The sequence below is a fragment of the Macaca fascicularis genome, chromosome 8 (assembly GCF_037993035.2).
Source record: "Macaca fascicularis isolate 582-1 chromosome 8, T2T-MFA8v1.1".
NCBI classification, from domain to species: Eukaryota; Metazoa; Chordata; class Mammalia; order Primates; family Cercopithecidae; genus Macaca; species Macaca fascicularis.
In genome coordinates, this window is record NC_088382.1 from 41108158 (window position 1) to 41133438 (window position 25281).

The 25281-nt window shown below is 44.9% G+C and overlaps 3 protein-coding genes across 6 annotated transcripts; 1 reads left to right on the plus strand and 2 right to left on the minus strand.

Moving 5' to 3' along the window:
* Positions 1-1143: 1143 nt before the first annotated feature.
* Positions 1144-3939, minus strand: LOC123575178 (uncharacterized). Its single transcript, XM_045398145.3, has 2 exons — positions 3744-3939; positions 1144-3163 (listed from the first exon to the last, which is right to left on the minus strand). The coding sequence occupies exons 1-2, from the start codon at positions 3782-3784 to the stop codon at positions 2659-2661; spliced, it is 546 nt and encodes a 181-aa protein (XP_045254080.2). The 5' UTR covers positions 3785-3939; the 3' UTR covers positions 1144-2658.
* ERLIN2 (ER lipid raft associated 2) lies at positions 2960-24628 on the plus strand. Of its 4 annotated transcripts, none has more exons than XM_015454666.4 (12): positions 2960-3793; positions 4273-4394; positions 6993-7074; positions 8388-8434; positions 10957-11018; positions 11173-11298; positions 16767-16840; positions 17003-17061; positions 17622-17713; positions 18873-18962; positions 20688-20767; positions 21166-24628. In XM_015454666.4, the coding sequence occupies exons 2-12, from the start codon at positions 4288-4290 to the stop codon at positions 21364-21366; spliced, it is 1020 nt and encodes a 339-aa protein (XP_015310152.1). In that variant the 5' UTR covers positions 2960-3793; positions 4273-4287; the 3' UTR covers positions 21367-24628. The 4 variants fall into 4 exon arrangements, with proteins under 4 accessions (XP_015310152.1, XP_015310153.1, XP_015310151.1 ...); XM_015454667.4 differs by having other exon boundaries at positions 2960-3627; XM_015454665.3 differs by having other exon boundaries at positions 2960-3372.
* Positions 13747-15251, minus strand: LOC101925844 (STING ER exit protein). Its single transcript, XM_045398144.2, has one exon. It carries the CDS (start codon positions 15220-15222, stop codon positions 14554-14556), a length of 669 nt encoding a protein of 222 aa, XP_045254079.1. The 5' UTR covers positions 15223-15251; the 3' UTR covers positions 13747-14553.
* Positions 24629-25281: the final 653 nt, after the last annotated feature.

The window sequence follows — 25281 nt, forward strand, 5'->3', positions numbered from 1 at the left end:
CAATCTCTTAATTTCTCTAAGCTTCAACTTTCTCCTCTAAAATGGAGTTGAACTCAAAGGGCTGACCTAAAGATTACATAAAATGAGAAAAAGTAAAGTACTGGGGCTGATACATAGACAGTATTCAATAAAGCTTTATGAAATCTGTATTGTAAATATCCATCCATTGAGGTATAATTTCAGAAGCCTTTATCTCTTCTTCTGATAAGCCTTCATTTGGTTATTATTTAATACCATTCAACTTAAAGTTTATCATTCTCTCGCCCTGTGTCACATTAATAATCTGCAATAATAACCGACAAACATGCAAGAACACATTAAGGGAATTTGCTATTTAAAATAGCAACAGCTAATACTTGGTGAACACTTAAAATATACCAAATGTTGTGTATGCTTTTCACAACAGTCCTATAAGTTTCATACCGTTATTACTTTAATTTTACAGATGAAGAAACTGAGGCACAGATAATTTTTCCAATGTTACAGAACTACTAAGAGGCAGGCTCCAGGATTTAAACAAGGCAGCCTGACTGTGGAGTATCTGAGCTAAATCACTACTCTATACTGCGAGATTTTTTAAAAAATAAAATTTTAGCCAGGCGCGGTGGTTCACGCCTGTAATCCCAGCACTTTGGGAGCCCAAGGCATGTGGATCACTTGATGTCAGGAGTTCAAGACCAGCCTGACCAACATGGTGAAACCCCATCTCTACTAAAAATACAAAAATTAGCCAGTCGTGGTGGCATGCGTCTGTAGTCCCAGCTACTCAGCAGGCTGAGGCAAGAGAATCGCTTGAACCCGGGAGGCAAAGGTTGCAGAGCTGAGATTGTGCCATTGCACTCCAGCCTGGGTGACACAGCGAGACAAGGAAGGAAGGGAGGGAGGGAGGGAGGGAAAGAAATTGTAAACATTTTTGTTAAACAAATCATCACAAATCCATCTGCTGGGTAACATAAAAATCACAGGTCTCTTAAGAAAGAGATTTTCAGAAGTACTAGATCATCATGTACTCGTACATCATGAAGTCTACCCCCCCCACCCCCGCCTTTAGGCAGGTCCACAACTAAATAACTCAGGCCTGGTAAAATGACTCCTAAGAACAAAATCCCAAAACTTCTACCCACAATTCACTCCAAAGTTTAATGTGAGGAAATTTTTATTATTTTTAATTGACACATAATAATAGTACATATTTATGGGAAGGGGAGAAGAGTCGGGGGTTGCCAGAGGTTGGTTAAAGGAAATTCTTAAATTACAAGTAATTCAAATACTTGATGCTGCAGGCTAGCCCCTATTTCATGGGTTAATGAACCCTAATATTTCCATTTTTCTTACTCAACTATTAAATAAACATGTATTAAGTATGCCCAGCTGAGTTATATCACTGAACATGGAGAGAAAAAACTCAGGTTCTGATAGGATTGATCAAGAGATTGGCCAGCTGTTTCTGTTTGGAGTGGGGGATGCAGGAATAGAGTACAGAGGAAAGGTCTTCATTTATGGAAATGGGCACAGAGCTCCCAGACAGCACCATGTAACCCTCTTATGGGCTTCACTATGTAATGCTGAAACATCCCAACACCCAGAGCAAACCCAGGAAAGGTAAACGGGCCAATCCCAAGCAGGCATGCCTGGAAAAAAACACACTTCCCTTTTCCTGAGTCTTAAATCTGTCTAACACCACCGGCTTGCCATCTTCCCGGTGTAAAAGTTTTTCTTTTACTGAAGGCTATAATTAAGTGGACTCTTTCTTTTCTGCAAACAAAATAACTAATAACTTCAGTGGCTGAATTAGAAATGCCCCAATGTGATGTTGGTGAGTAGGGCAGGTTGAGGAAAACGTGAGGCCCTTAGCCTAGGAGACACAAAGTCTGGATTCCAGGCCTGGTCCCACGTTTGCCTTCAGTCTGTATTTACTGGGCACCTAAGGCCCGGGGGTGCGGAAGGAAAGTCAGTCTCTGCTCTCCCGGGAACATACAGTTTATCTAGAAAGACGAAGTGCACAAGCCGCTGTGCACTGTGGCAGGAGTTAAAAAAGCAATGAACTCAAGATATTAAGGAAACACAAAGGAAGCTTTCCTTGGCTTTTACCCTTGAACCTCGCTGAACTTCTTAGATTCCGTTCATTAAAATTAGAATAATTCCTTGTTAATATACTTTGTGGTGTTGCAGGGTCGCAATGGCCAAAGCTCCCAGAAAAATATAAAGAACTCAAGGTAGGGATTTTTGATTAGTGAGGTAATGATGCTAATCTGTACACTGAAAAGATTGTTTCATTTCAGCTGTGCTATAGGAAAACAGTTACAACTCGCTAGTAGTTTATCAAGGCGGGAAAAAAAAAAAGGCAGCGCATGGTGGCTCACACCTGTAATCTCAGCAGTTTGGGAGGCCGAGGCAGGAGGATTGCTTGAAGCCAGAGTTTGAGACCAGACATACCGAGACCCTGTCTTTACTAAAAATAAAATTGTCAAGTGTCCTGGCGCACACCTGTTGTCCCAGCTACTCAGGAGGCTGAGATGGGAGGATCGCTTGAGTCCAGGAGTTCGAGGCTGTAGTGAGCCATGATCGTGCCACTGCACTCCAGCCTGGGCAAAAGAGCGAGACCCTGTCTCTAAAAAAAACCAAAACGAACCAGGTTCGGCCTAATGCAGAGGGAAATCAGAAGCAATCCCCAAAGTCAACGCCTTGGAAAAGGACGCCCTGGGTCTCAGTACTCCGGGTCACGCGCGTCCTGCCGCTCGCTCTCGGGGCGCTCCCACCTACACCGCCCTCATCCCCAGCCCCAGGCCGGACACCCGAAACAGAGGTACAGGACCGCACGGACCAAGCCGCGGGCGATCCCTGGCGGCCAGCTGCGGCCATTGACCGCTGGAAGCGCGAGGGGCGGGGCGCAGAGCGAGCGCGGGGCGGGGGTGTGGTCTTCTCGCGTGAACTGATGGCGTCATCGAAGCGACGGCCCAGAAGGAAGTCGCGTGCTGAGGGGTGTGACGGTTTTCTTGCTCGTGGGCTCGGACGAGTACGGAGCGCCTGCAGGGACAGCCTGGTACGCGGCCCCCGCCCCTTCGTGCGCGCGCTGGGCCTAGCTGCAGCTCCGGTTCGGGGCTGACCCATCACCCTCGGGAGCCTCAGTCCCAGCAGCTTCTCTCCCTCCGCCGGCCCGCTCCTGGAGAGACACAGAAACCCTTTTCTGTCGCGTCCCTTCCTTGAGAGCCGCAGGGGGACGGAGCGGAGGCTATTGGAGCCGCAGTCCCAGCCCAGGGCGCTTGACCCTCTCTCGGAACGGGGCGGGGAAGGGGCGCGAGTGACTTCGGGGAGGGAAGGGCACTGGCAGGAAAGGACGCAACTGCAGATCGGTAGCCGGAGGCCGCCACGGTAAAATAAGCGCCTCGCAGATGTCCGCGCCCGGGTTACGTTAGACCTGGGAGGCAGAATCCACGCCCTGCGTTCACGGGCCCACGCACGCACAGCTGAACTTTGCAGTCAGTCACCATAGTTCCAGATCATTCAGTGTTCAGGATCCAACTCCTCCGCGTCCTGGTGCCTGAACGCGGTTGGACCCAGGAGCCCAGAGGCTCGCAGTTTTGGACATTGCCTTTGTCTCTGACCACGGGCTTGGGGATCTGTCAGGTGCAAAGTGCCAAAGTATATCGGGGGGAGTGTGGCTTCAGGCTTGTTCAGAGCCCTGTCCTGTTTAGGGCCAAAGGAATAACTGGGAAGGTGGATGCGAGGCCAGCGAATCCTACCTTGAAACTCGGCTCGCCTGCTGGCTCTGCCACTCCAGCATCTGAAAGGAGTAAATAATGGTTTCCCTTGAAACTGCAGGCAATTAGGAGTGGGAGGCTCTGACCAGAATTACATAGCCACAACTGCCTGTCATTTGGCATCCTCTGTAATTTGGGCCAAAGTACTGCAGCTGCCTCTCTTCCCTACTACTAGTATGAAAGATTCAGTGACAGCACATTCGTGTTCACAGGAAGATGAGGCTGTGTTCTGAACCCTACCCAGCTGGCACGGGTTCTCCCTTGAGCAACGGCTGTATCCGGAGCCAGTGCTTCCTCAGTGCGGTGGGGGCCCTGATTTCACAGTTGAGGAAAGGGGAACGTTGACTGAGAACGAGGAGGAAGCGAGTTGTAGATCTAGCCTTGTGTTCACACGACACCAGGCTGAATATGAGTCACTCGCAGGGAGCTCAGCTTGGTGAGGTCCTCTGGCTGTTGCGGCCTTTTCTCCTGCACGTTGGACCACACACATTTTCCCGTGTCTTTTCCCTAGGATAAAGGCTCACTGATGGCTCAGTTGGGAGCAGTTGTGGCTGTGGCTTCCAGTTTCTTGTGTGCATCTCTCTTCTCAGCTGTGCACAAGATAGAAGAGGGACATATTGGGGTATATTACAGGTAAGACAGAGACAGGGCAAAGTCGGCAACTTCTGTTAAATAGCTCCCTTTCCTGGTCACTGCTTTCCTAGCAGATACTGCTGAACATCTCTGTTTATATTTCCTTGAACAGGGGAGTCTTTTCAGATTGAGCTTTTTATGTCAGTAACCATGGAAAAGAGAATACACACACACACATATATGTAAATTTAGAACTTCGCTTAGTAGTCCAAGATGATGCCATGGGTGGTGATTAATAAATGTTTATATAGATTTAGAGGCAAAATCTAAAGGAAACTGGTGCTCCTCACAGATCATCCCTAAAATACTGTTTTCTCCTACATCCCTCTGGCAGTCTTAGCTCTACACTGCTAGGTTACCTTTACAAAAGCCAGCTGAGTCCCAGTTCTTGATGGCAACTTGAGAAGGTAGCCTACTCTGCTAATTTAGGATACTCTTTTGAAATTAACATTTCAGCCAGCCTGGGTAATATGTGAGACCCTATCTCTAAAAAATAAAAATAAAAAAATTAATTAGCCGACTCTGTGTCACGCACACGTAGTCCTAGTTACTCAGGAGACTAAGGTGAGAGGATCACCTGAGCCCAGGAGATTGAGACCAGCCTGAGCAACATAGTGAGAGCCCATCTCTACAAAAAGTAAAAAATTAGCTGAGCATGGTGGCATGTGCCTGTAATCCCAGTTATTGGAGAGGCTGAAGTGGGAGGATCACTTGAGCCCAGGAGTTTGAGGCTGCAGTGATCACACCACTGCACTCCAGCCTGGGTGACAGAGCAAAACCCTGTCTCTAAAACTAAATTAAAATAATATTAACATTTCACGAAAAATGAAAGAGCCTGCAGGTTGACTTATGTCAGTCAAAGCAAGCCTTAGGATAGTGGTTCCTACAATAAATTTAGGAGCCCATTATGTCACTGTTTGTTTTATTGGTTTTTTTTAATTCTTTGCATAATATAAAGCAAAGAAGCACTTATAAGTCGGGTTGCTTTCTTTTTAATAATCTCCATGACCAAGTTTTTTGCTTTATGTCTTTGTGAACTCTTCTTATATGTGCTGTTGTGATGCTTATTTCTGGATTGATAACAGCAAGTTCTAAAACTCTGGAATTCCTCTCTCCTTTAATTCTTTCTCCCCATGATCTGCTTACATGTTCCCCAAAAAGGCTTTTAACTTTATCATTTACATATAACTTGATTAGAAAGGTAACTCTATTGCCAAAACATATATTTCAATTACTTATAAAGTACTTCAAATTATTCTTTTGGTTGGTCATGTCAGTGGACTCCAGCATTAGTGCAGGTAGTTGATAACCACATTACTGGACTTAACTGCCCTTATGGATTACCACAAGCCCAACAGATATGACAAAGTAAAACAGACTTCATCTTCTTTTTTTTTTTTTTCTGAGACTCAGCCTGGCTCTGTTGCCCAGGCTAGAGTGCAGTGGCAAGATATCAGCTCGCTGCAACCTTCGCCTCCTGGGTTCAAGCAATTCTCTGCCTCAGCCTACCAAGTAGCTGGGATTACAGGCACCTGCCACCATGCCTGGCTAATTTTTGTATTTTTAGTAGAGACGGGGTTTCACCATGTTGGCCAGCCTGGCCTTGAACTCCTGACCTCGTAATCTACCCACCTCGGCTTCCCAAAGATTACAGGCGTGAGCCACTGCGCCTGGCCAGAGTGCCTGTTATCTAAGTATACCCATGGATTCCGCTGTCTTTTTTTTTTTTTTTTTTTTTTAAGACAGAGTCTCACTTTGTTGCCCAAGCTGGAGTGCAGTGGCACAATTATGGCTCACTACAGCCTCAACCTCCCAGGCTCAAGCAATTCTTACATCTCAGTCTCCCAAGTAGCTGGGACTATAGGCATGTAACCACCACACTCAGCTAATTTTTTTCCTTTTCTTTTTTTGTAGAGACAGGGTCTCACTGTTTGAGACAGGTTGGTCTCAAACTCCTGAGCTCATGCAATCCTCTCACCTCAGCCCCTCAAAGCGCTGGGACTGCACTAGCGGATTCTGCTGTCTTTTCTTTTTTTTTTTTTTTTTTTTTGAGACGGAGTCTCGCTCTGTCGCCCGGGCTGGAGTGCAGTGGCCGGATCTCAGCTCACTGCAAGCTCCGCCTCCCGGGTTTACGCCATTCTCCTGCCTCAGCCTCCCGAATAGCTGGGACTACAGGCGCCCGCCACCTCGCTCGGCTAGTTTTTTGTATTTTTTTTAGTAGAGACGGGGTTTCACCGTGTTAGCCAGGATGGTCCCGATCTCCTGACCTCGTGATCCGCCCGCCTCGGCCTCCCAGAGTGCTGGGATTACAGGCTTGAGCCACCGCGCCCAGCCTCTGCTGTCTTTATTCCATTTAGCCTGTGTGCCTATTTTTCTCATTGCAAAAGCATGAACAGTGGTTTTATGTTTTATCATCAGGCTTCCTAGAATATTAGGATCTAGCTGAGAGGAAGAAAGGGATCTGTGGCCATGGCTCCAGCACATGTCACTCTCTATTATGTGTTTATAGGGCTAAAGGGAAAGTTGACCCTCATGATATTGATCTAATAGAGCCTTCTTGCCAAACTGAAGCTGCCTGTCTCTCCCCCTCCTCTGCAGAGGTGGTGCCCTGCTGACTTCGACCAGCGGCCCTGGTTTCCATCTCATGCTGCCTTTCATCACATCATATAAGTCTGTGCAGGTATGCTTGTCCTCTGTGGTATGATTGGATGACTGCAAATTTGGGATGTTAACTAGTGCATGATTTGAAATTATTTAGCCATTGAATGAGTAAAATGCCATTCTAGAGAACAATATAAGGATAATTTTTATATATATATATGTTATATATATAAATATATTTTTTATATATATAATGAGGCTGGGGATTATTCCTTCAAGATAAAGCCAGAGAAGAACCTGTTTTGAGTATATGGAAGGAAAAGTCGGGGTGTATGTGTGTATGTTTTAAATCACAAGCTACCATGTTAGATGGAAAGAAAACATAGTAATTTTGCTGATTCTTATTTGAATTCAGAAATATGAACATAATTTTTGCAGTGAGTGGGGAGGAGTTGAACTAAGTGAGGGGAGGTGACATCTAAAATAGGAGTGAGGTTAGTTGTGGCAGATCAAAAGCCTGGCTAAGTTAGATTCGCCATCTCTGAAGTATGTCCAGCCAAGAAGAATAACAAGATTTTACACTTTACACTGATGCAGGAGAATGTCTTGGGATACCTGCTAGGCATTTTCCCTGTAAGTTTTGTGTGCTGTTTACCAGGCTTTGTGGCGTTCAAAGTGCATTCAGGTACATTGTCTCATTTGAGTCTTGTAGTAATCCTGAGAATGGGCTGGGCAGCTGTTAGGGTCTGAGACAGGTTAAGTAAGTAATCTGCTGTTTCAAAACTAGTACAGTAGCCCTCCCCCTTATCCATTATTTCACCTTCCACAGGCTCAGTTACCCACAATAAACCATGGTCTGAAAACAGGTGACTAGAGTACAATAAGATATTTTGAGAAAGAGACCACCTTCAAATAACTTTTATGATGGTATATTGTTATAATTGTTCTATTTTATTATTGTTGATCACTTACTATATCTAATTTATAAATTAAACTTTATCATAGGTATGTGCTATAGGGTTTGGTACTCTCCCCAGTTTCAAGCATCCACTGGGGGTCTTGGAACATATCCCCCTGAGGGGATAGACAGTGCCTACCATAAATAGAAGAGGTAGAAGCAAGCATAAGTCTTAAGGTGCCCAATCCAGTGTCGTCTTCACTAAACCATTATTACTCAGTTTGTTTGTGTGGTGGTTTACTTACAGCTGGGGCAGGGGCCTTTGCTTGGCTTAGCAACCCTATGAGGAAGGAGGATTAGGTGGGGTAATCATGTTTAATGAAGGCAATGCTCAACCCAAATGGTTATTCCAGGACAAAGGCATTTAGGATTCTGAAACGTAAGTTACTTTGTCACTGCCCATCTCTAGCACTTTATGTTTCCTCTGTTTCCAGACCACACTCCAGACAGATGAGGTGAAGAATGTACCTTGTGGGACTAGGTAAGGTACCCAGAATAAAGCTTTTAAGCCCAAATAAGTCAGAGAAAAGGCTATCTGGCTGGCTGCAGGAAGAGACAGTGAAAAGGGAGGCACCCTTTCTTGGTTAATTCCCTGTCTCGTAGCTCCCTATATTGATTTGACCAGGTGGTGGAGTGCAGTAGAGGAAATCACAGAAGGTTCAGGAGGGGCTAGAATGCCGTATGTAATAAGGAGTTTGCACTTATTCTATTATAAGTGAGGATTGGCCAGGCGCAGTGGCTCACACCTGTAATCCCGAGGCAGGCTGATCACGAGGTCAGGAGATCGAGACCATACTAGCCAACATGGTGAAACCCCGTCTCCACTAAAATACAAAAATTTAGCCAGGTGTGGTGGTACGCGCATGTAGTCCCAGCTACTAGGGAGGCTGAGGCAGGGGAATCACTTGAACCTGGGAGGCAGAGATTGCAGTGAGCCAAGATCATGCAGTTGCACTCCAGCCTGGCGACAGAGCGAGACTCCGTCTTTTAAAAAAAAAAAAAAAAGAAGTGAGGATCACTATTCACAACAACAAAGACATGGAATCAACCCAAATGCCCATCAACGATAGACAGGATAAAGAAAATGTGATACATATACACTATGGAATACTATGCAGCCATAAAAAGGAACAAGATCATGTCCTTTGCAGGGACATGGATGGAGCTGGAAGCCATTATCCTCAGCAAACTAGCGCAGGAACAGAAAACTAAGCACCACATGTTCTCACTTATAAGTGGGAGCTGAATGATGAGAACACATAGACACATGGAGGGGAACAACACACACTGGGGCCTGTCAGTGGATAGGAGGTGGGGAGAGGGAGAGCATCAGGAAGAATAGCTAATGGATGCTGAGCTTAATGCTTAGGTAATGGGATGATCTGAGCAGCAAACCACCATGGCACACATTTACCTATGTAACAAACCTGCACATCCTGCACATGTACCTCTGAACTTAAATGTCAGGAAAAAAAATAAAATTTTAATGTTAAAAACAAAAAAAAGAAGTGAGGACGCACAAAGGTTTTTAGCAGATAAATGACCTGATACAAGAAGATAACTTTTGCATAACTAAGGAGAATGTCATAAAGTTAGGGGAGACCTTCAGGGCAAAGAGATCCGAAGAGAACATTACTATAGCAGTCCCACTGGAAAGCAAAGAGAGTTTAAACTGGGATAGAGTAACAAAGAATACCACAGAGAAACACTCTGACAAATCCGGAATTGGAACATCCCACAAGATCACAGGCCTGATCTCTTCACAAAGTGGTCGTATTTAGAGGGATGCTGGATTGAATGGAGACTTACAAGAGACATAAACAGAAGCAAGGGTGAGCATTGATTAGAACCCGGTTCAAAATTAACAGCTATAAAAGATACAATGGGAACTGTGTGAGTCCACTCAGGCTGCCATGACAGAGGACCACACACCAAGGGACTAAAATAATAGATATTGTCTCACCATTCTGAAGGCCCAAAGTCCAAGATCAGGGTAACAGCAGGGGTAGTTTTGGTGAGACCTCTCTTCCTGGCTTGCAGGTGACCACCTTTTTGTCATGTCCTCACAAGGCCTTTCCTCTTGTGTGCAAGAAGAGAGAAAAAGGTGTCTGGTGGATACCAGACCTGTTGGATCACAGCCCACCCTTATAACCTGTTTAACCTTAATTACCTTCTTAAAGGTCTAATCTCCAAATACAGTCACATTGGGGGTTAGGTCTTCAACATATGAATCCGGGGGCGAGGCATACACAGTTCAGTCCATAACACAAACTGTTGGGGAAATCTGAATAGGGACTGGGTATTAGGTGATATTACAGAATTACTGCTAATTTTCTTAGGCTTGAGAATGATATAATGAGTGTGTAGGAGAATGATCATTTTAGACCATGCTCACCAAAGTAAAGGAATAAAGTATCCTAACTGCAGCTTACTTTGAAATGTTTAGAAAAAAAAAAAAAGGCCAATAAATAAGGTAAAATGTTATCAGTGTTGAACTCAGGTGTCTGGATATGGATGTTAGTTGTACTATTCTTTCAGCTTCTCTATGTTTGAAATCTTTTTATAATAAACATTTGAGGGCAAAGGGAGTGTGACACTAAAGTAATAGTGAAGACAGTTTAAGAAACATTGACCATAACATTCCATAGTAACCTTGTAAGTTCTAAAAACTTCACCTTGACCCTCCTTAGTCTTTTCTGTGCAACTGATTAATCAAAAGGCATTGCTGATTCCAAAGATATGAGTTACTCTTTCATACTGTTCCCCAAAAGTCTCACTCGTGTCTTTGTAGAGATGTTCCTAGGCAGTGTGATTTCTCAGGAGAGTATGTTGTTGCCATGAGCCCTGCAGAACCTCCTGCTTGGAGATCCAAGCTGCCTTACAACCTCCTGTGAACTCTTCTACTCCTTTTCTGCCAAGCCCACATCTTACACCATCGCCCTGGGGGACTGCACCATATCCCAGAGCTTCCCAGTGACTTCTTGTCCATTCTCCCTCCAATAGTGGTGGTGTGATGATCTACTTTGACAGAATTGAAGTGGTGAACTTCCTGGTCCCAAACGCAGGTACGTCTTAACAGTTTATTCCCACCACCAGCTCACTTTCCCCAGCATGCCACTCCCGTGTCTGTTGTAGCACCTCGGAAAAGGAGAGCTGCTGTGTCTGAGGGCATTTTGAGTCTTGCCTTTTCTTATGCCAAGCCCTCTCCTTCCCTCTCAGTGTATGATATAGTGAAGAACTATACTGCCGACTATGACAAGGCCCTCATCTTCAACAAGATCCACCACGAACTGAACCAGTTCTGCAGTGTGCACACACTTCAAGAGGTCTACATTGAGCTGTTTGGTAAGAAAGTCTCTCCTGAGCGTGCCATGCTTAAGCCCATGTGTCTCCACTGCCTAGTGCCTGGCTGCCTGCAGGGTGTGATGGGCACTTAGGGACAGGAAATGTTAAAGAATCTCGTGCTCAGGAGCTGGTCACAAAGGAATTCCTGGAGAGTGCTGATGGCAATGCAACAAGATCCTTAGAGGGCTGGAGCTTTGGGCACAGGGATCGTAGTGGAGTAGAGTATTCACTTCTGGCCTCAATCAGATGCTGGAGTGGAAATGTGTTTCCACTGTCCCTAAACTGTCATTCAGTAATGAAGACAAGATCCATTCTAGAAGAACTGCAGAGATTTTCCAGCCCAGCATCCTCATTTTAAGATGAGGGTACCGTGACCCAAAGCGAGAAAGTCGCAGAGCCAGGTGCCAGTTAGTAGTGGAGCTGAAACAGGAGCTTTCCTCTCCTGGCTCTTCAGCATTCCTCTCACCATGCCACACTGAATGGAGGGCCCCCAGGAATGGGTGATGAAAAAGACATGATTCCTAATTCTAGAAGTGTGATGAGAACCATAGTTCCTTCCAGTTCCCAGAACCTTTGTGATTATTATTTTTTTACTCTGTACCTGTAGCGACAAATAGAAAAACACTTTAAACAAAAAGACTTCACGTGCCTAAGTAGATATGTTTTGTACTTATTTTTTTTTTGAGACAGAGTCTTGCTCTGTCGCCCAGGCTGGAGTGCAGTGGCGCAATCTCAGCTCACTGCAAGCTCCACCTCCTGGGTTTACGCCATTCTCCTGCCTCAGCCTCCCGAGTAGCTGGGACTACAGGCGCCCGCCACCTTGCCCAGCTAGGTTTTTTTTTGTATTTTTTAGTAGAGATGGGGTTTCACTGTGTTAGGATGGTCTCAATCTCCTGACCTCGTGATCCGCCTGTCTCGGCCTCCCAAAGTGCTGGGATTACAGGCTTGAGCCACTGCGCCCGGCCTTTGTCCTTTTTACCTTTTTCAAAATAAAGGCAACCTGACTTAGCAGCAAAGGAAGGACACAGTTGGGTAACTGTTACAACCTGTTTGCAGTCAACTATTCTGTTTAAACTCACTGCCAGAAATTCTCTAATAGCCAATGCCAAAAGTAAATGAATTTTTAACCAAGTATAACTATTCTTGACACTAGGACTGGAAAATGATTTTTCCCAGGAATCTTCATAAAAGGGACCCTGAGCGAGAACATTTTTCATAGCAGACAGGAGGAATCATCCACATCGCCAACAATCATAATTAAGCAAACCACCTTTTGCACCATTTAAGATTTAGGAAATCATCCAAATTACTTTTAATGTTTCTGCAGTAGAAAATGAATCTAAATTCATTTTATAGGGTTTGTAGTCTTTTATCGGTTTGGGATTCAGTGTGCTTTTAAGAAAAAGTTGGGCCGGGCGCGGTGGCTCAAGCCTGTAATCCCAGCACTTTGGGAGGCCGAGACGGGCGGATTACAAGGTCAGGAGATCGAGACCCTCCTGGCTAACCCGGTGAAACCCCGTCTCTACTAAAAAATACAAAAAACTAGCCGGGCGAGGTGGCGGGCGCCTGTAGTCCCAGCTACTCGGGAGGCTGAGGCAGAAGAATGGCGTAAACCTGGGAGGCAGAGCTTGCAGTGAGCTGAGATCCGGCCACTGCACTCCAGCCTGGGCGACAGAGCAAGACTCCATCTCAAAAAAAAAAAAAAAAAAGAAAAAGTTGGTAAATTTGCCATTGATTTTTTTTTTAACCTCAAACTAATAGAATTGTATAAAATATTAATTCTCTCTAGCCATTGTCTTAGGGCTTGTGCCATTACATGAACATTTCAAAGCACTGAAACAAAAGACCAAGGATCCCCAATGTCCCTGGAGAGAAAATTAAAATACAAACTTGTTTTTCATTAGAAAACTTACTTTCTTACGGCTAAAGTTGGTAGCTTAGTGAAGTACAGCTGCTTGTATGGAGAAGCTGGGGAAATATATTTGCTTTGAAACTTTTTTTTATTTTTACATCTCAGTCTTGCTAGCAGGCACTACTTGGCTTAGAATCTGTCATATCCATAAAGGAGGAGCTCATGTTTCTAGTCCTGGCCCTTCAACTCAGAAGGTTCTTCTATACTTTCCTTCTCTCAGGACTCCCATAGCCCAGACTTTAAACATGAAGCTGCATAATTTTCATCACTTCTTACTCTGCCACATCCTCTTTGCCCATGTTATTAAAGTATTATCTAATACTTACTCAGAAGTTTACCTGAAGAACCTCTTTGTGTGTTCTTAGTAATACAACTTTTTTTCCTGTCCCAACACCTTTTAATACAGTTGGATAAAAACATGGATACAAACATGTGGATATAGGTATCACTGAAGCAGTCTGACATAAAATAATACCTATATATACAACACTCCTCTGCAAATAGCAAATGTAAAGTAAAAGATACCCAACAGATCATTTTGTTTATCTCACTATCATTTATTTATTAATCTATAACATCTCCCTCCCATGTGTCCATGCAAGGAAGCAGTACTAGCTGTCCGACTAGAGGGTAGCTCCCTTGGGTTACCTATTGAGACCCCATTTTCATTCGGATCTCAGCTGTCCTATTCCCTCACTGCAGTCTGGCTTTTCCTTCTTTGAGTATAAAGTCTGACATGGGATGGCTCACCTATAGCTTCAGTGTGTGAAGTAAAGAAAGCAGATTCTGGCTTTTAATGGGTCTCCTCTGACAGTGAAAGATTCAAACCACGGCCAATTCCAAGAACCCTTCTAAGAACAGAGACAGAGTCACTTCAAAGGATCTGACTTGCTATACTTAAATACAATTCATGCTGCTTTTCTCTATGACACACCATAATATTTTGTCCAAAAATCTTGAAACATGTTATTAACTTTGAAGAAAGAGTAAAACCAGCCACTTTAGAGACTGGAGACACTCAAGCACTGATCTATTCATAAAGTTTCTACACAGCTGAATAAGTTTGCATTAAATGGACAAAAAAAAATAGTACAGAAAACCTAAATAGAGAAAATAGAAAAAAAAAAAAAAAAACAGAAAAAAATAGAGAAAAATTCATCTCCTAGAAAGCAGGTCAAATGCACTCAGTTAAAAGACCTCACTGCATGTAGGAGAATCAGTGGGAAACAACATAAAGCCTTCTGCTAATACATAAATAGGAACCAGTCTATGTAATCAAGAAATTACTTTGTCTCCTGATCTAAATGCTTGCCTCCAGTCTAGGGCTCAGAAAAAAAGCCTGGTTATTTGAACTGGTTGTCAATCAAGGTCCCCTTCATTTTCGCTTTCTTGGCTTCCCGTTCAGCCAGCTCTTGTAGTCGTCTCTTGCTCATGCCTTTGCGCTCTAGCTGTTTTTCAATCACTTTGGCGTTCTGTGCATACGAGTCAGCAACTTCCCTAGCCTCAATCTCCTCTTCCTCTTCATCAATGGTAGACACAGTGACAGAACTGAACTTGCCCATGTCTTTGGTCCGTTTGGTCATCATCACCTTCTTAGGAGGCTCTTGTTTCTGAGTATATATGTTCGTTTTCCCAAAGCCCTGGCCAAACTTAACTACAGCTCCATCCACAATGAAGGTAACAGGAGCATTCTTCGGCTGGAATTGGTAGAAGAGCGGCAGTCCACACTTTGCACATTTCTTTCTGTACTGTCGTTCAATGCCTCCAGGTCTCCGCAGATACATAGTCTCTTCATCTTCTGTGTTACAAAACTTATGGGCATGTTTGGCAGCATCAATCACACGGGACCGGTCCCGGGGCCTCATAGGCAATTTCTCTAACTGACAGTCCAGCACTAGGACCATCTGGCCGCACAAACAGTAGTACACATGGAGGGGCTTCTCACCGTCGTCATATTCCTCCCGGTCGCGAGTGTCAGAGCAGACTACTGACCGAGACACTACTTTCGGCATGGTTTCCAGGAGCAACCTGAAAACTCTACGCCAAGAGGGTCGCGGCGAAATGACGTCACGAGCGCGCCGTTCGCCTTTTCTCTGCGGCTACCTTAATAATATAACTTAAATGGCATTTATCAACATTTCCATAACATATGAACATCAGTATTACTAAAACACCTTGAAAAGTATTTCTTTCACATTTTCCTGGTTAGCTACTAGCCCATGGCCACAGGCTTCCACCTTGACTGAGATATAATTTGGTCTGATGAATGACGTTATTAGCTTATGGAGGACACGGGCCATTTAAAGTTTGATTGGTATTCTACTTAAAATTACTTAAAATATGAAATGTAATATTTAGTTCTAGTTGTTAAATTGGTTGACCCCTAGCAGGTGGGAGGTGCCGACTTGATGGCATTTCTCCTTCGGTGCTCAGGCTTGTGAGAGCACATCCTATATGTAGAAACGTTACCGTCCCTTGTTTACTGATAGTACTGTCTTAAAATCCTAACAATCAAGGCCCACCAATTAAACAAGCTTGTTATTTTTGCTACTAGCCAGCTTCCATGGGCCTCCATTTTGGCATCAGTCAAAGGACGGAGACTTTCTCTTCTTCAGAGGCTATTTGAGCACAGGTGACCACAAAAGGACTACTTAAAGCAGATGGCAGCTGACAGCGAAGCAGAGATGTGGTGTACAAGTCCCAGCCTGATTTCACTTAGTCTTTTTCTGTAAGCCCCGCCGGGATCTTATCGAGGATCTCATGGGCAGAAGGCAAGGAAGGGGATTCTAAAACCTGAGAAGCCCAGGCCAGAGAAGGCAGCTTTGGTGCTGCTTTTCTGAGATTGCAGCTGGAAAGGAAGGCAGGGGGAGAGTCGGTTACAGCTGTTCCTACATTTGTCTGTGAAACAACTCATGTGGATTCCAGACAAAGAAATCAGGACCAACGCAAACAGCACATCAAAAGCCTGGGGCTCGTTTCCAGAACTGTACATTTTAATTTTCCCTTACTGTTGTTTGATGGAGTTCCTAATAGAAACAGTCTTCCTTGGGGCTCTCCTTGACGTCAAAGTCTGTTTTTCTTTTAGAAACTTCTAAAATTACTAGATTTAATGTGCTCAGCTCTTTCCACAAAACCTAAATAGCCATTCCACCTTCCTTCTTCAGGGAAACTGAACCTTCCTTCTCTTTGGCTGCTGTTGTCTAGGGAAAGGCTGCTGCCTCACGCAAGAAATGTGCTAGAATTGTTTGTTCTTTTTTTTTTCTTTTTAAGCTCTCACCCGCTGTAGGGCATGGTTAGTATTTCCAGAACAAAGGTTGAGTTTTATCTTGAGGCACAGAAATAGAATGCCCTTGCATTCACCATGTAGAGGGCTGCCTGCGTAGGCTGCTTCAGAAGTTGGGCAGGGGATCTTTAGATTTGTGGGCTTTGATAAGCACACTCCCTTGGGAGGGTACATTCTTGAGCTGGTGACTAAACTTGCACTTTACCCTCATCCTGCCCTCCCTCATCTAGAAAGTGTAACAACTCCTTTTTCTCTGTCTTTTCTTTATTCCAGATCAGATTGATGAAAATCTCAAACTGGCTTTGCAGCAGGACCTGACCTCCATGGCCCCTGGGCTGGTCATTCAAGTAAGCATTGCTGCATGGGAGCAGCCCCTCTCTCTCTGACACTGCATCCCTTCTCCCAAGGAATGTCCTTTTTGTGCAGGAAGATCAAGGCCCAGTGGGAACTGTGTGTGTCCCCTCACTACCCTCACTTTCCCATCAGCTGCTGTTTTAATCTCTCTCCAGGCTGTGCGGGTAACAAAGCCCAACATACCAGAGGCAATCCGCAGAAACTACGAGTTGATGTGAGTATACCCTCTGCCTGGGCTGTGACCACCACTGACTCCCACCTCCCACCTCCCACCTCCCACCTCATCCCATCCCAGAGGTAACTGAAGCTGCCAGGCTTCTCGGTTATCCCCTTGCTGGAGGATTTGCCACAGCCCACTGCACTGTAAGATTGGGCAGGCACGTCAGGGCCACCACTGGGGCTCCCTGCCTGTGATTGAGAACACCAGGATAAGCCCTGTAGAGCAGCGATGTTTTGAAAAGGGCCAAGGGGCCTTGTTTGTGTTCAGTGACTCATGCCCAAGGCGTAGACAGGAGCAAGACACCAGTAAGTGGACAGGCAGGTGTATTTTACTAAATTATGTTTTATTTTCCACAAATGAGTTACTTGGGAGGAGAAGAGCTATGTTACTGTCAGCTTTTATAGATCAGCTTTTACCTGGGCCATGGAACAGCCTTCCAGGAGGAGTAGGAAATGGGAGTTTGCCTCTCTTCAGCAGAAGAATTCGACTTCTCCTGGGGACAGTGAAGCTCCTGAGTTTTCCATAGCTGCCTCACAGCTTTTTCTCCTCTTCAGGGAAAGCGAGAAGACAAAGCTTCTTATTGCAGCCCAGAAACAGAAGGTGGTGGAAAAGGAAGCAGAGACAGAGCGGAAGAAGGCGCTCATTGGTCTGAATGTGGTTCTGTGATCCCCCTTTCCAGGCAGAAGGGCTGGGGGTGGTGGGAACATGCAAGGAGGCTGAGGCCTGGTGAGACCCCATGGTCCTCCAAACCACTTCCACAGCGCAGGAGTGGCAGGTAGACTCCCAGAAACAAAGTTGAAATTGTCAGATCATGGCCAAGGGTAATGAGTTTTGAGTTCCCACTTATTTCTTAAATGAAAGAAGCCCCGCCTGTTTTTTTTGTTGTTTTTTTTTGTTTGTTTGTTTTGTTTTTGAGATGGAGTCTTGCTCTGTCACCCAGGCTAGAGTGCAATGACATGATCTCAACTCACTGCAGCCTCCACCTCCCAGGTTCAAGTGATTCTCCTGCCTCAGCCTCCTGAGTAGCTGGAATTATAGGCGCGTGCCAGCACGCTTGGCTAATTTTTGTATTTTTAGTAGAGATAGGGTTTCACCATGTTGGCCAAGCTGGCCTCGAACACCTGACCTCATGATCTGCCCACCTCGGCCTCCCAAAGTGCTGGGATTACAGACGTGAGCCACCGCGCCCAGGCTGTTAATTCTTCATAATAATGGCTAACACTTAATTAAGCACTTACTGTGAGCCACATACTTTTCTAACCACTTAATATGTGGGTTAAGTCAACCCTCACAACCACTGTGTGAGGTAGGTTCTGTATTATCCTTAACCTCGTTTTATCAAACCGAAGCACAGAGGGGTAAAATGCCGTGCCCAAGGGCATATGGCAAGTAAGGGGTGCAACTGGGGTTCAAACCAAGGACACTGGCTCTAGAAGCTATGGTCTTAGCCACTGCGCTGTATTATCAACAACCAACCTGAGCCCTGTCTACAGTGAAGGGCCAGGCAGAACCCTGCTAGAGTACTCCATTCTTATAGAATATTCCTTTGGAGAAGTTCCCTTGTGAAGTTAGGGCTCATGCTTCCTGCGTTGGGCCCAGGTCTCCTCGGTTACTATCTCACGCCGATAGAAGGGGGCTGTGCTCACTGGCACATCCCACTCTGCCCATGTGTGCCCTCACAGCTGCCCTCTGGGGGCTCTCCAGCCAAGCTGGCCCACCAGGACACTCAGCTCGGGTGAAAGGTGAAATTAGTCAAACTCTGAAATGCCAGAACCCTAAGTCTTTCCTCACTATCATTTTTGCAGAGGCAGAAAAAGTGGCCCAGGTGGCTGAGATCACCTACGGGCAGAAGGTGATGGAGAAGGAGACTGAGAAGAAGATTTCAGAAATTGAAGGTAAGCAGAAGTGGCTGTCATGCCTGAGTCCTCCTCAGACCACGCCCTGGGGCCAGTGGGTAGGGGAGCCATTGCCTTTGCCCTTTAACTGTGCTCAAGGATGTCATGATCTCCGCACAACAGCAGCTTTTCTCCATGCGGAGATTTGAATTTTGAAGCGACTGTGGCCAGGCTAGCATCTATTTTCTACTTCAGAGAGCATTTGTTCATTCAGCAAATGTGGCTTGACTACCAGTATGTGCCCAGCATTTTGTTAGGCATGAGAAAAAGGAAGTCCCGTAGACCTGCTGTCTTGGAGTTCCCAGGCTAGCGGGGCCTTGGAGCGGTGGGAGCGTACTCTCAGCAGTTGGCTCTCCCCACTGCCTTAGCTTCTTCTGCTCCAAAGTTGGTCAGCGCCGTGGTTTTGGGCTCCAAGTCTGTTCTCCAGGTCTGTGCAGATATTAAGCCAGGTTTGAAGAAGACAGATTTTCAGCACCTGTCAGACAGGAGCTGGAGAGAAAGGTTTTCTTTGCTGGCTTTTCTGAATATCATTCACCTTCTGTTCCTGCTCCTAAGCCTGCACCTCCTTCCCACTGCCCACCTCTTCTTGGGGTGGCTTATTTCAAGCAAATTCCAAGGCAAAACTGGGACCTCAAGGCCCAGCTTCCGGCTACAAAGTGTTATGTCTAATTATACTCATTATTGGGCCTGTCAGGCTTTGCAGGGGCCCATAGAGGAGCCAGTTAGGATTTCACAGATCAGTGGCTCCTCATTAGGGAGCTCTTAGCAAAGCAACACGTTTTTATTTCTCACAAATACATGTCATCAAGTGCTCAGGCCAGCTGAGGGGGCCTCATGGCAGCCAGAACCCTGGCTGGACTGAAGCTCCTTCCACGAGGGGTCACACTGAGGGCACGCAGTGAGAACCCACCCACAGACTGACCTTTCTCCCAGACATGTTGCTACATATATTTCTCACATGAGGCTGGCCCATTCCCAAGGCAAGGAGGTAAATATCAAAAATTTTCTATCAGCTTGACAGAAAGCTAGTCTCAGAGCTGATTAGGGAAGAATATGGCTTACACAGTGGAATTAAATAGGTCTTAATCCAAACACGTGTTGGTCTGGACCATGGCATGTAATTCTCTCTCAGAATCGCGCCAGCTTAATCACTGTTAATTAGGACCTTTTTGAAATGATTGATGGAAATAAAAGGGAATTGAAGTTGGAGAGGGACTGAACTATGTTACGTTCATGGCATTCAGTTTTAGGGTGGATCCACCTCTGGCCGTACTTAGAGCCACCTTTGAGCTTTCCTGCTTTTGCTGTGTAGCACAAGAGGGAGGAGTGGCAAGCTCTGGCCTAGAGCTTGAGGCAGGGTCCCACTGCTGTGCTTCACAGACATGGATCTCCAAAAGAAGTAAGACAGGAAGCGCTTCTGGCTAACACTGCTTTCTTCCATAGCGCTATCAATATGTATGTTTGGGCCATAGCCACAGACTTGCTGCCCCTGTCAAAGGGAGATGCTTTCAAAACACTTTTTCATCTTAGTTAATCCTTACAACAACTTGTACAATAGGGGAAAATGCATGTAAAACAGAGGACAAAGCAGTCTCCCCCAGGTCACAGAGGCAATCGGGGCGAAGTTCCAGGGACTAGAACAGAGTCTTCCCATAGCCTCTGCACTTCCTGCAAAGAACTCAGTTTTAGCACTTCACCAAGTTCACTGCACTCCTTCCCCCTCAGATGCTGCATTTCTGGCCCGGGAGAAGGCAAAGGCAGATGCTGAGTGCTACACTGCTATGAAAATAGCCGAAGCCAATAAGGTAAAGACCCTGCACAGCCTGATAAAGAGAGTCTGGGTCTGGGTCTGTATTGTGGGAGAGTTTCCAGTGTTGAGTGCCTACCACCACCCAAAGCCCTTCATGGCCAGAACTGAGGACACCTGTGCTGTGTGGTGCAAGTACTTTCCTTCTTGGACATGCCTTGATAGAAGTTTAGTTTAATTTTGTGTTAAACATGGAAACTTTTAACTTTTGCAACTCTGCTCCAAGATCTGAGATGACTGTCTCTTACAGAAATGTAACAATGAGACCACAAAAAGTACGTAGGGGCATAAATATTTGACAGAGAACCTCGTCATAGGAAAATTGAAGGGGCACCACCCCCGTCTTCTCTAACATGGTTCCACCTAAGTCTTCCATACTTTTTTTTTTTTAAACAGCTGAAGCTAACCCCTGAATATCTTCAGCTGATGAAGTACAAGGCCATTGCTTCCAACAGCAAGATTTACTTTGGCAAAGACATTCCTAACATGTTCATGGACTCTGCGGGCAGTGTGAGCAAGCAGTTTGAGGGGCTAGCTGACAAGCTAAGCTTTGGCTTAGAAGATGAGCCCTTGGAGACGGCCACTAAGGAGAATTGAAAAAAACTTGATACAACTGCAAATGACACTTAAGCAGATCTTTATTTTTTAAGATGAATCAGAATGTTCCTGCCTCCCCCACTACCTTCTCTGTCTTCCAATTACTGTGGTGAAAAAGAAGAAATGAACTTAAATCTACTCCCTTTCCAGGGAAGGGAGGGTGGGGACTGATGGGGGGTTTTATTTCAGGTAAGCAGTTTATATGACTTCCAATAAGATTTGTAAACCATGGGCTTGACCTTTGACCTCTAGACACTAATTTTATCCTTTGAGGCTGGCTTAATTAGGGATGCTATCATTAAGGAGGGGGAGAAATGTAGAGTGTTACCTCCAACTGATTTGATTTCCCTTATTTGGGAAAATGCAGTCCAGTGTTCTCACCTCTGCCTCCGAGGTGGGAGATGTCTGTGGGTGAGGCTCAGCAACTGAGCAAATATGTGCCTGTGAGTTTGCCAGTAGAGCTGTGAAGAAACAGCTGCAGAGAACGTTCGACCTTCCTGGCATTCTTGTCCGCATGTGTGTGAGTTATTTTAGAGGCGTGCTTTCTTGAGCCCTCATAAGGAAGTACTGGTGCTAGGTTTTGCAAGATTTTGTATACACTTTGCTCCTTGCCCTAGGGCTCAGAGTGGTGGTTTCTGACTACATTTCTAGAGTCAGAGCTTGATCACCACCACTCAATTATTTCTGCATCTTTTCACCTATCCTGTGATTTTTTTTTTTTCTTCTCAAAAATTCCGTTCATTAGTTCCACTCAGTATCAAGAAGACAGGGACAAACAACTCAGGTGTCTTAACAGCTGCTGGAGTGGGATCCTTGTTATCTCTCAGCCACTGCAGGACCTGCCTGACAGGTTATGTGTGCACCTCGAGATGAAGTGTCTTTCTATTGTTGTAGAGATTCTGCAGTGAAGAGGTCTGACACCATGTGTGCAGGAGGAGGAACGATCAGTCAAGAGATGTCCTGGTCTTAATGCCTGTGGCTTGTGCAGGGAGTGGGTCTGACTTAGTGATAAAAGGACTCTATTCACTAAGTAGCCTGTGTTTTTAAATCCAGGGCTGCAGGCAGCAACACAAGTCAGGCTGAACATTCGGTCTCCAGGGACAGCTGTGTGGAGCAAGTCAGAGTTCATGCCCAAGTCCCCAGGTTGGAATGGCTGTGCCAAAATCCATTCAAAGGGTTTTCTTTTTCATTACTAGTCAGAACATTTTGAGTCGCCCTGGGAGATTCAGGATGGGGAGAGCAAATTTGAACAAAAAGTTTTTCTTATATCCTGAGATTGAGGGGCTGGGGGTGTCCAACCTGTATAGCCCATGGATTGTGTCTAGAATTAAGTGGAGGGCAGCTATCTGGAGTTAACTTGCAAGCATATTAGTGCCCTTCATGACCACCTCTGGCTTTGGACTCGGCCCTGTTACGAGCTGACCCCCCCACCCCCTGCCAACTCCTGTACCCCTCTTCCCTAGGTGTATCTGTGAATGGTCCTTTCTGGCAGCAGTCCCTGCCTTCTTTTTGGGCCCATGCCCAGACTTCTGGTTTAAGGAATGGTCCCAGAGCTTGGACCAGCTTGCTCAGGAGTTTTGGGAGCATTGAGCCTGCCTAGAAACATACAGTGTTAGCTCCCCTTACTTCAAAGTTGCCCTTCTCTATTCTGACCTCTGGGACTTCCAGTCCTGGGCACAGTTCTTGCAGGCAACAAAATGTGCCTGGGAGTGATGGATTTTAATGTGCTCCAGAGTCCTTTCAGAAGGTGGTCATTTCCCTTGGCCGGGCATGGTGGTCACGCCTGTAATCCCAGCACTTTGGGAGGCCGAGGCAGGTGGATCACCTGAGGTTAGGAGTTCGAGACCACCCTGGCCAACATGCAAAACCCCATCTCTACAAAAAATAGAAATACTAGCTGGGCTTGGTGGCAGGCACCTGTAATCCCAGCTACTTGGGAGGCTGAGGCAGGAGAATCCCTTGAACGCAGGAGGCAGAGGTTGCAGTGAGCCAAGATCACGCCACTGCACTCTAGCTTGGGCAACAGAGCGAGACTCCGTCTCAAAAAAAAAAAGGTGGTCATTTCCCAAGACCAGCATAGGGGGTATCCATTTAAAATACATCCATCTTCCTCCCATTTCTGTGCTATTAATCACTTATTAGAGCAACATGACATGCCCAGCATCCCCACTTCCCAAAAATGTCTGCTCCTTCTACCCTGAGCTCTTGTTGCCTAGGCCTCAGAAAACACCAATTCACCACAGTAGAACTGGGAGCAGGGATAGCTCAGCTTCTCTGAATAGCACACTTTGCTCAGGTCTTAACTCGAGGGCCTCTCCGGTACTAACATCCTGCGATAGCTTGTCCCATGACCACAAAAGAGCCTCAGTAGAGTCAAGTCCTGCTGCAGCTGCCCCGCCCCAAGTTTCTATCATTTCCTCTTTAAACAAAAAATACGTTATCCTACACATTAGTGTCATTCCAATGGTTGTCTCTTATCTGTCTAAATAGCAAAATCATGGAAATCAGCTGTTTTCTTTGCATAGGACAACTAACCCATCTGTCTGTATAACTTTGTTTTTATTTTAACTCTTACTAGAAAATCTAATCTTAAAACATTTGAATTCTAAACATGTAAAATGTGACACCTGCAATTTTGTAGACAGTGAAGTCATGGCTGCTATTTATAAATGGAACATCTATCAAAATAAGTAACTGTTTATAAAATTCAGTTTTTGTAGGATTTTCCAAGGAGGAATCACCTTGGTTGAATGTTTCTCACTCATTAAACTTTGCAGAAGTGATTCATATTCAGTAGTTTTTAATCACTTTTTAAAATACAAGGACCGAATGTTTGCAAGGAAACCAAAGTTTATTAATAATTTTTATATAAGGAAAATAAAATAGATATAGAGGGATCTGTGATCATATAAAAAGGGAGGGTTACTGAAAGAATTTTAGCAATATATTGATTCAGGAAAAGGAGCTGTTTTATAAATGATCATTCACTGTTCCTGTGGTTCTATGTATCTTTCAAAACTGATACCTTTACTATTTAAAGAGAGTAAATAGTGAAAGTAAGATGGTCATACTTACCGACTTTATCTATTTAAGTTTGATGGAGATAAACTATATCTTGGCTAGTGGCTACTGTGTCTGTGAATGTAACCAGTACTTCTTTAAGCTCTATTCAGTACGGTTCTAGCCACTGCTTTTTTGTTGTTTCTAGCCACTGTTTGTTTTTTTTTTTTCCTTGTTTCCTTATAAAAGAGGTAATAACCAATCATTTTGTGTTTGTATTTCCATTCCTTTTTATTTCTGCCTTTGTGTAGACTGATGATTAAATAGTCAAACTACTTCTACTTTCAAAGAGCCCCAAGGGCTTAATGACCCCATTTGTAACTGAGAAATGATTCTTGTTTTAGTAATCATTCTATAAATGATACTGCTGGATTGATTGCCTTAGGTTGATAGCTGGAGGAATTGTTTTGGACAATACTAACAGTCCCATGTGAATTTATGTCTTAGTTTTATTTGCAGTCTTGCTAAGTAAAATGAGTCTTTGTATCTACTTTTTTATTAAAGTGAAATTTAGCAATAGCTAATATTAGGTGACATAAAGAAATGAAACATCCTCAACTAGTGAGTTAAGTACAAGATCTCTCTAAAAATATACTCAGATGAAAATCTAGCCCCATTATCGATACAGAATTTGTGAACATGGCATAATTCTTGGTAGGTGCTATAGAGATTTATCATTTTAAACAATTCACACACCACTGCAATTCAGCTCCAAAGGACAAAGATATTTTCAAGTAAACTAAAACTCATTTTGTTATCAGTTCAGTGGAGGAACTCCCAGTCTTCACTCTGGAAAGCTGCCCAGCTTAGGGTAGCCAGATGAAGCATAAGATACCTAGTTAAATATGAATTTCA

What these genes read in the sequence shown, in the direction of transcription:
- LOC123575178 (XM_045398145.3), bottom strand. Translation starts at nt 3,784, where the DNA reads ATGCTGGAGTGGCAGAGCCAGCAGGCGAGCCGAGTTTCAAG. An exon ending in CAGGCGAGCCGAGTTTCAAG is followed by an intron (nt 3,164 to 3,743) that starts GTAGGATTCGCT and finishes GTGTCTCTCCAG; the next exon opens with GAGCGGGCCGGCGGAGGGAG.
- ERLIN2 (XM_015454666.4), top strand. Translation starts at nt 4,288, where the DNA reads ATGGCTCAGTTGGGAGCAGTTGTGGCTGTGGCTTCCAGTTTCTTGTGT. An exon ending in CATATTGGGGTATATTACAG is followed by an intron (nt 4,395 to 6,992) that starts GTAAGACAGAGA and finishes CCTCCTCTGCAG; the next exon opens with AGGTGGTGCCCTGCTGACTT. An exon ending in AAATAGCCGAAGCCAATAAG is followed by an intron (nt 20,768 to 21,165) that starts GTAAAGACCCTG and finishes TTTTTTAAACAG; the next exon opens with CTGAAGCTAACCCCTGAATA.
- LOC101925844 (XM_045398144.2), bottom strand. Translation starts at nt 15,222, where the DNA reads ATGCCGAAAGTAGTGTCTCGGTCAGTAGTCTGCTCTGACACTCGCGAC.